General features: G+C 49.6%; 2 protein-coding genes across 2 annotated transcripts in view; one reads left to right on the plus strand and one right to left on the minus strand.

Moving 5' to 3' along the window:
- The window catches only part of LOC135812994 (uncharacterized), a 54989-nt gene that overhangs the window by 2782 nt on the left and 42207 nt on the right, over positions 1-10000 (minus strand). The gene's annotated exons all lie outside the window — the stretch shown is intronic.
- On the plus strand, positions 759-3607 carry LOC135811950 (uncharacterized). The gene is made up of 2 exons (XM_065325229.1): positions 759-1824; positions 2515-3607. The coding sequence occupies exons 1-2, from the start codon at positions 1420-1422 to the stop codon at positions 3082-3084; spliced, it is 975 nt and encodes a 324-aa protein (XP_065181301.1). The 5' UTR covers positions 759-1419; the 3' UTR covers positions 3085-3607.

Genomic DNA, 10000 nt, shown 5'->3' on the forward strand with positions numbered 1-10000 from the left:
CCACAGCCGTTATTAGCGAATTGTCGCTATATCCGCAGCCGTTATTCGCGAATTGTCGTTATATCCGCAGTCGTTATTCGCGAATTGTCGTTATATCCGCAGTCGTTATTCGCGAATTGTCGTTATATCCGCAGTCGTTATTAGCGAATTGTCGTTATATCCGCAGCCGTTATTCGCGAATTGTCGTTATATCCGCAGCCGTTATTCGCGAATTGTCGTTATATCCGCAGCCGTTATTCGCGAATTGTCGTTATATCCACAGCCGTTATTAGCGAATTGTCGTTATATCCACAGCCGTTATTAGCGAAGTTGACTGTGCAACATTGGTGGCAGCGGTGGTGAAACTCTTGTATACTGCAACTTCTGGATTCGTTCTGCGTGGCCTTCGCTCCCAGTTTCCGTTGTCATCGGTGTGCGCTCGCGCGCGCGCGTATGTATGTGTGTGTGTGTGTATGTGTGTGTGTGTGTGTGTGTGTGTGTGTGTGTGTGTGTGTGTGTGTGTGTGTGTGTGTGTGTGTGTGTGTGTGTGTGTGTGTGTGCCAGCTAGTTCTGTTATGCCTGATTGTGCTGGGCCTGTTGCCGAGCCAACGGACTCGGCTGCTTGAAGGTGTAATGTTGTACCTGCCACCTTTGTTGGTTCCAGGGTTCATTATACTTTCTATTTGAAGTATACCTGTTATAGTCCAGCGGCCCAAACTTCAAAAAAAAAATCCGTTTCAGTCTCAAGCAGACAACCTGGGTTCTTCACTACGTCCTAAAGTATGTATACCTGACCTGGATTCCGCTTGTTGTCATCTTCAGAGTTAGGGCAGAAGCTCAGGAGAAGCCAATTTCTCCGCTCTCGTCGGCGATACTGCGCACCATCTGGGGGTGCACAGTTCACGGAAAGGAGCGCCTTTTTCAAATTTTTGAAGATGACGACGACACCGACAGGATACTCTTTGAAATGTAGAATTGCATTTTCGTTTGGTAGTTGGATAGTAGTTGCGTTTCGCGCTGTTTGAGTGCCTCCTGCCCACCACTCACAGCATGGTAGACACCTTTTGACATGATGGAGGAAGAGGCCGTGGAGCTTCTTAGGCCTCGTCCTGGGAATGGCGTTGTATCGTGGGAATTTTGCTTGTGCCATTGCGTTCAATGCATCGCAGGAAAAGCAAACCCGATTTACTTTGCAGAGTTGGGAAACTTTGTTTGAAGCTGCTAAATGCAGGCAGGACGAGCTATACCTTCTTGTGCGAGAGCGTCCGCGGATGGTACCACCGCAAGTGCTACAGTACATACACTAACAAAACGTTGCTGGGTCGGCTGCAACTTGGACGTGGCCATGACTTTTCAAGCCATTCTGAATTGGAGGAGATACATGTATGTGATGATGGGACACCATGTACCAGCAAAGCGTAGAACAAGGAGAGATGTACAATGATTGAATCCACATCTGCAGACTTGTGCCTCATGACATGTGCATCTAGCAGAGTTGGAGAACAACGCAAGAATTTTGGCTTTCGCTCCAGAATGGCCCAGATTGCGTTGCAGCGGAAATCCACTATCAACGTCGGAGCATGCTACAGTGCCTTCACCCACCTGGCCACTATGCACCGGCAACGAAGTGGCAAAGGGAATGACCAGCCGTCGGCCTACGAAATATTTGACAGCCTGGTGCTGTATATACAGTCCGAGTTGAAGTCTGCAAGGGCCTTGCCCATGAAGCTTCTCACGGATAAGTACAATAACTGCAAACGGCACCAGCTTGGCCGACCATCACACTCCGCCTTAGTATCCAACTTTCATGCTGAAAAAGAAGATAATGAGCTACTTGGGGACCAGGTGAGTTCTTGGCATTGTTGAATGTGTAGAAATAATTTGATCATGTTTTATTGTTTGGTCATGACCAAGGAAATCCAAATAACACATACGCTCAACTACAAGATCACATGATTGCATGTACACACCAGATCATGAGTCCAGACTCAACTCATGCACAGCAACTAAAAGCCGCTAAGTTCATTTCACACGCGCGCTCGGGAAACGGCACATGCTGCATGCATAACATAACACGATGCGCTACTATCATGAATGTCTGGGTGGCCAAGGAATGCCACAATGTGTATGTAGACGTGAACACTACAGTGCCTGACATCTACAACATAGGAATGTATTAAATGGAATGCAAGTGTTCATGCTCATGTAGTGTGGTAGTCTTCTTTGGTTGAATTACGTTCGTGGCTGTTACACGTATTATTACGACCAGCTTGGCTCTCGCGCTACTTCACACGGTACACATGTAGGTCAGAATAAATCAGGGCTTGTGGTCCGAGTCAGAGTAATGTCCAAAGCTGACGTCAGTATTCTAGGCTGACTTTAAGCAAGAAGAGACAGAATTATAAACTGGTTGTTTTCTAAACACAATTGTATAGCCCGTGATAACGCGGACATGCGAACTTGACTTGTTTAAGGATCGAATTTCATTGGCGTGTTTCATTTGCGTTTTGTGTTTGAACTGTGTGTTTCCTTCAGCAATTGACATGTATGGTAAGTGGCATGGGTATACAGGCGCACTCTTCACGGAGCAACCACTTGTCTGTGTCGTCTGCAAACGGTCCGATGGCCGGTAATACCCAGTCATTGCCGAACAGTCATACTAGTAACGCACCTGGCCCGGCTCCAACCATCCCAGTCCAGCCGGTCGCCGCAGATTTCCTGCCCGCATCCACGTCCACTGCGCACCCCAGTGTCCGGCAAGAGAACGGGCCCAATGCCAGGAGTTACGACGGGCCCACTGCCAGGAATTACGATAGGCTCACTGCCAGGAGTTACGATAGGCCCGCTGCGATATCCACTGGGCTTGTCCCCGCCAATGTCGTGTTGCCCACTCATTTCGGCTTCAAAGGATCCGCTACTCCGCCGCGTCAGGTGAACACCAGTGGATCCGTTTCATCTCTGGGTACTACATCAGCCTCCAGTACAGATGTGTCGGCTAGTACGGCTTTGACTATAACCTCGGGTGCGAGGCAACCAGTGGCGGCTGCGGTGTCTTCTACAGCGCCATCTCAACCACGGTCGCAGCAGGTTCTTGCTGATCTCTAGCGTGCTATGTGATGTGTGAGTGTGTGCGCGCGCGGACGCGCACACACAATGCCATGTGTTGTGCGGTGTGTGTGTGTGTGCGTGTGTGGTTTGTGTATGTGTGTGTGCGAGCGCGCGCGCGCACAATGTCATGTGTTGTGCGGTGTGTGTACGTGTGTGTGTGCGCACGCGCGCATGCACACAACGCCATGATGAGGGTGAAGGCAGTTTCGATAGTGGATTGGACTGTAAGTCCGACTGTGAATCGGACAGTGAGTCTGAAAGCTAAGGCTAGTGGACCGCACTATTGAAGTTTTTGAATTGATTTGAATTTGAATTGTACTTTTCAACTCTGCAGCAAATGACAAATACACTACTGCGCTATTATTTACAACATCTTCCATATCGCTCGTTTGCTAAGATCAGCTTATGATCGCTATCACTCTGCCGTTTTCCGGTGTCCTTTGCTTCGCTCGTGCTAGCTCTCTTCCGCTGGTGTTGTCGAGATCGTGTCCCAATAAATGAAATCCTCTCATACGAAAGATCCATGTTTGGGGGTGATTTTGGTCGAATTTTACAACAAATCAATCTGTGCCATCTCTAATCACCATCAATAGGAAATGAACGCTCGGCAAAGGGCAACCATGATCTACGAATCATCCAAATACAAGAACAAATTCACATCGACTGCACTAATTTTCAATAAAATATCGTATCACATGCTGCCAATTTCAATCAAGGAGTCGTAAAATAACGTAAAATAACGACTTCCGTAACGAAACCTAAAATTGGTTCTCCCCAGCTTATGCCCTAGTTCTGGACATGACAACAAGCCGTTTCGACATCCCTAGGACATGGTCTTTCCACCCATGCAAAGCTCAGGTTGTCTGCTTGAGACTGAAACGGGACTTGCAAAACAACGTCTTTTAGATTTGGGCCGCAGGACTATTAACCATGAACTGCTTCTGGCTAGATTAACTCTTGTGTAATCAATGGTGCTAGTGAAGCTTTTATCAGATCCACTCTGATTTAGCCACCCACACTAGTAGCAAGTATTACCTTCACTGGGAGCAGGGGTAACTGCAGTTGGATCCCGGGACGGATACCCTGATGCCGTCAATCCTTTTTCTGCACCTTGTCCTCACCCACTTACTGAGGTGCGGTGAGCCCATAAGTGGGATCATTTCCCCCCTAGTTTGGGGATTTCAGGGGGTGTCGGCCGTTGGGTGGTTCAATGGCCAATTGAGTCATCTTTCCAAGATTCCTTTTGAGTCTCTCTTCCCTCTCCCGGGGAGACCCACGTGACCAGTTTTGGCAGTGAGCAACAAGAAGCAACAAGAAGCAACAAAAAGCAACAAGAAGCAACAAGAAGCAACAAGAACAAGTGTGTGTGTGTGTGTGTGTGTGTGTGTGTGTGTGTGTGTGTGTGTGTGTGTGTGTGTGTGTGTGTGCGTGTGTGTGTGTGAGGAAAACAGGATCAAGGAATGACTAAGTACAAGTTGCACTATAATGTCCACGAACACAACCAGCTACTAAACAATCAGCACATGCGATAACATTGCACGACACTGAACGTCGGTACTGACGTTCTACAAGTAACTGGCTAGCAGCTCTAGCACATCTTGGATGTGCACTCCGACAACCTTCCAATTTGGATGGTTCTAATCCTTTTGTTATTTCTATAACTTAGAACCTTCCAAGTGGGAAGGCTGTTGGAGTGCGCATCCAAGATGTGCCACAGCTGTTAGCCAGTTAGTTGTAGAACGTCAGCACCGACGTTCAGTGTTGTGCAATGTTATCGCATGAGCTGATGTTTAGTAACCGCTGGTGTTAGTGGACATTATAGTGTAACTTGTAGTTCCTCGGTCCATTCTACTTTTTATAACAGATAGAATGAGGCGAGGTGGTACAGTAGTTAAGTGTGTGCGGACAAGAGCGATAAAACATTTTGGGCTGGATTATTATTCTTATTATTCTTTTATTCCACGATGGCGTGACGCCAATAAGGATGATTAATAAGTGCGATAGAACTGGTACTAGCCAGAAACAGCTAGATGGAAATTAACCGGGAGGCAAGAAGCAATGGATCTTGAAAAACAAGCGGGGGCAATAACGTTAGCAGGGGTGATCGAGATAGTTAAGTACACGTTCGAGATATCAGAAACCAGGGGGATGCGCGGAGCAGGAGCAGGTACTGCTCAAAAGAAGACTGGATGCATTGTTTCGGAAAGAATTTCTACGAGGTTGGGTTGTGATGTCGATAGGGAGTGAGTTGTAGAGGGTGAGGGCACTGTTGATGGGGGAATCTCGGTGCCTGTTCGTGTGTGCGTGTCCGATGGAGTAGGTCCTTGTCTGTCGAAGGGTGTATGGTTGGTGTTGACGTTGTGGTGCAAGATGTGGTTGTTGCAGGTGTGGTGGGGAGGTTTGGTGGTGGATGTCCCATGCTAGTAGGGCTTGTTTAACAAGGAGTCGTGAGCTAAGGGTGGGGAGCTTTGCGTGATGGAGGAGGGAGCTGTGGTGAACTGGTGCAAAGAGGGGAATCCGAAGGCAGATGCGTATAGCACGGCGTTGAATTCTCTCCAGTGTGTCCCGCTGTTGCTGTGTGGTGTTGGAGAGGGCAAGGCTGCCATATTCGAGAACGGGTCGGATGTAGGTTGTGTATATTAACAATAGGCTGGAAGCGTTCATTGTGCCACGTGTCTTGTGGAGTTGGTGTAGTAGTTTTTTGGCTTTGTTGGTGGTTTCTATGATGTGTTGGGTCCATCGCAAATCGTCTTGGAGTGTAACACCAAGGTGCCTATGTTGGTGGACCTGCTGCAGCCGAGTCGAGTGGAGCGTGATGTGGATGGTGTGTTGGGGTTGGAAGGAAAGGACGACGGTTTTCGTGGTGTTGACGAGGAGATGCCAATCCTTCAACCATCGTCCTGCTGCGTCCACGGCACGTTGGAGGAATGCAGCTGACAAATCCCTCGTGTAATGCGTCGCGATGAGTGCCGTGTCATCGGCGAACTGGCTGCATTTAGTGTGAGAGTTTGTACATGCTGGGGGGAGGTCGATCGTGTACACCAGGAAAAGAAGAGGCCCCAGGACAGAGCCCTGGGGTACTCCAGCTGGAATGGATTTCCATGATGACAAAGCGGAGCCAACCTTGACGCGTTGTCGGCGGCGAGTCAGGTAGCTTGTGAGCCAGGTAAGGGCAATGCCACGGACACCAAGGTGCTCGAGTTTGGCCAGGAGGCCAGCATGCCAGACTCGGTCAAAAGCCTTTGATAAGTCAAAGAAGCATGCTGACACTGCCTGACCGGAATCTCGGCTGGCGGAAATCTCATGCACTAGGCGGGAGAGCTGTAGTTCAGTACTATCCTTAGATCGAAATCCAGATTGGTCGGCCGGTAGGTGGGGCTCAATGTGGGTGTAGAGGCGTTGGTGAACAATCCTCTCCTGAACCTTGCTGACAACGCTTAGGAGCGAGATTGGCCTATAATTGGTGACCTCTGCACGAGAGGCTTTCTTGTGTAGAGGACTGATAGTGGCGTCGCGCCAGTCCTGTGGCTGCTCGCCTCGCGAGAAGGACTCGTTGAAAAGTGTTGCGAGGGAGCACGATATTTCGTCTGCAGTGATCTTGAGCAATTTCGTCGGGATGCCATCGTACCCAGCCGACTTCCGGAAATCAAGAGTGGAAAGGAGTTTTCTGACCTCCTCCTGGATGGTGATGATTTCCTTCAGTTCGCTTCCGATGATGCGCGACACGCCAATCTCTGGCACGGCTTCAGTTGGTCCGGAGACGGACTTCTGGCTTTCCGAAATGAAAAAATTGTTAAACGCTTCCGCCTTTTCTCCATCTGATCTAGCCACTGTTTCGTTCGCTGTAATAGGTGGAAGCTCCTTTTTCGGGGACGAGCGCAGTGATTTCATTAACTTGTACAGGTTTCGCTGCGGGACACCAGTTACGTCGCCTTGCGCGGTAGTGGATACGAAGGCGGATTTAGCTTCTCTCAGTAGTGTTGTGGTCCTATTGCGTTGAGTAACGAATGTGAGCCAGTTCTCGGCGCTGCGAGTTCTGAGATACTGACGGTAGAGCTGATGCTTGAGTTTAATGCTGCAAAGAAGCGGTTGAGTCATCCATGGTCGCCGACCTGGGCATGTCTGGTGTGTACGTCGTGGTGCGAAGTTAGTACAGTACAAGTGTGCTGTGTTGATAAGCGAGTCATGCCAATGCGACCAGAGGTCTGTCATTGATAACTGCGGGATTTCCTCAGCTGGTGGCAAAAGCTGCATTGAGCTCAGGGCTTCTTTCAGTGCGACGACGCGATCAGGGTCCCAGTTCCAGCGCCAAGCTTCGACGTTTTTCTGGGGTGTTGGTGCTTGTGGTGGGCATGCAAGGGACACATTTCCTCCGACGAGTACATGATCTGACGCTCCGACAGGGGGATACAATGTGACAGATAGGTCTTCTTCTGGTACGTTGGAGATGACAACGTCGAGGCAGGACTTCAAGTTGCCTCTGGAAATACAGGTCGGAAAAGACACGTGCTGGTTTAATCCTGCAGTGTCTAGTAGGTAGCTCAGCAGGTCGCCAGCTCTATCAGTGATATCAGTGGAAAGCCATGAGGTGTGCTTTGCGTTCATATCTCCTACCAATAGAAACGGAGAGTTCATGTTGCAGAGACCTAGACAGGGCTCCAGTTGTTGGCAGAATGTGTACGGATCTGTGTTTGGAGGACGGTAGGAGCATCCGACTGTAAGTGATACATTCCGTAGGTCAAGTTCGAGCCAGAGTGATTCGAAGTTGCTCATCGTGATGTTTGTTTTGTGTTTGTGTGGGATGGATGAGTGAACATACACGGCGACTCCTCCGCCTCTACAGTGCTGCCGATCATGCCTATAAAGGGAGTAGTCGGGGAGTTCGTATAGAGAGTCTGGCTCTAGGGGGTTTGCCCAAGTTTCACATATGGCGATAAGACTGGGTCTCTTTTCTATGGCTACCTGCGCAATCTCGTCCATTTTGTTGAACAAGCTGCGAGCGTTGAAGCTCAGGAAATTGAACTTGCTTGTCCCGCAGAAAGAGCGATCGTATGAAATATGATCTGATTGCATAGCATTGTGGGGGAGAAAAGATTGTGCGTGAGGATTAAGCATGAGTATTGAAAGAAATGAAAGGACTAGTAAAGTAGTATAGTGACTTACTACTGGCATTGCGAGTCGATTCCTGTTGGCTTGTTCTTTTTCTTCGATTCGATGGAGAGGCCGCTAGCACCGTGATGCACTTCCTGGGGGCTGCTTTCTCTTCTTGCGATTCCGTGATCTCATGCCATTATCCTCAGGTCTGTCGGGGGTGACACTCGGGCGCAAACGCTTGGAGTTGCCCGAGTTGACTTCGCCTTCGCATGAATCTAAAGTGCAGTCTTGAGCCGGTGGTCGGTGTTGATGGTGGACATTTGTGGTCTGGTTTGATGCTACTGCTTGCCCCAGCGGTTCATGATCTGAGTTGTTTGGCGTAGCACCAAAGTCTTCTGGCTCGGAGGAGCTTGACTGATGGTCATCGTCTGATTCGCTATCAGATTCCTTGCCTTGTTGGTTACCTTGTCGGTTGGCAACTATGTCTGAGAGAAGTACCTCCGCTCGCTCAGATTCGGTGGAGAGAAGGCTGGTGTTGTTTTTGGTTTTATGTTCGGAGGATGAGTCTACTGCTCTGTTGTTGGACGAAGTCTTGGTGGTTGATTTGCTTATTTGAGTCTTTTCTGGGCAGTCCTTGGCGATGTGCCCTGGCTTGTTGCATAGCCTGCATGTGGGTGTTTGATCAGCATGGTACACGCGGAAATTGCTCTTCCCGTCCCGTGATTTCACGTACGATGGTACCATCTTGTTTGTGCCAAGTTTGAAGGTGGCAAACCTCACTCCTGTCGCAATGAAAACGCCATCCCGGATTTTGAGTCTGCCATGTCGTATGGCACCCTGCACCGTACCGTACTGGGAAAGTGCAGCTTCTACGGCTCCATCACTCACCCACACAGGAATGTCATGAATATGGAGCTGGACGTTGGGGGTACCCGCCAAACATTCCGGGGAAATATGCCGTTCATTGAGCAGGAAGCCGTTCTTGGACACCAAAATGGCTAATGAGGATTCCGTAAAGGTTCTTCTGCACTGCCCGGAGGAGCTCACCTGTACAGACAGGATCGCCTCAGCCTCGATTCCATGCTTTTCCAGGCACTGCACGTAGGTGGCCAGCTTGATATCTTTGACTGCGGGACATACCACTGTCCGGGCCATCAGTTCTCTGGCGCTCAGTCTTCTCCACGGATCCATGGGTGCTTCCATAGCTTCACTGACTTCACCACTGCTCCCAGCGGCCCCTGGAGAGGGGGTCCCGCTAGGCAGCATGTCTAAAACAGATTTTGGGTCAGAGCTCGAAAAACCGCATCCGACTTCAAATTCAAAAAAATGATACAGTACGAATGGCAGCCGGGAGGGAGTTTCATGTGGCAGTGGTGACAAAGAGAAAGGTGGCACGTGTGTGTGTGTGTGTGTGTGTGTGTGTGTGTGTGTGTGTGTGTGTGTGTGTGTGCGTGTGTGTGTGTGTGTGTGTGTGTGTGTGTGTGTGTGTGTGTGTGTGTGTGTTTGTGTGTGTGTGTGTCTCTCTCTCTCTCTCTTGTGTTTTCTCTTGAGAGAGGAGGAAGCAGTTTTTGGGGCTCCGAACTCTTCTTTCTTCGTAGTGAGTTTAGGGCCACGGGCTGGCTCCTGGCTTCTGCCAGGGCCAGCCCTGGTGAGTAAAAAACACTTAGTGACGCGGTGTTAGACAAGGCAGTCTTCATCTTGCTGCCGCGGAGGAGGAAAAATTCAGCGTTGACGACATGGCCACTTCGGATGTGACCACTCGCGCTGACCCTCTTTCGCCTGGGTGTAGAGGTCTTGCAAACCCTCGCCCAGAGTCTTT

This window comes from Sycon ciliatum, chromosome 3, assembly GCF_964019385.1.
Source record: "Sycon ciliatum chromosome 3, ocSycCili1.1, whole genome shotgun sequence".
Classification (NCBI taxonomy): domain Eukaryota; kingdom Metazoa; phylum Porifera; class Calcarea; order Leucosolenida; family Sycettidae; genus Sycon; species Sycon ciliatum.

Coding starts and splice junctions, on each gene's coding strand:
- LOC135811950 (XM_065325229.1), top strand. CDS start 1,420: ATGATTGAATCCACATCTGCAGACTTGTGCCTCATGACATGTGCATCT. Junction 1,825..2,514: donor ATGAGCTACTTGGGGACCAG/GTGAGTTCTTGG, acceptor TGTTTCCTTCAG/CAATTGACATGTATGGTAAG.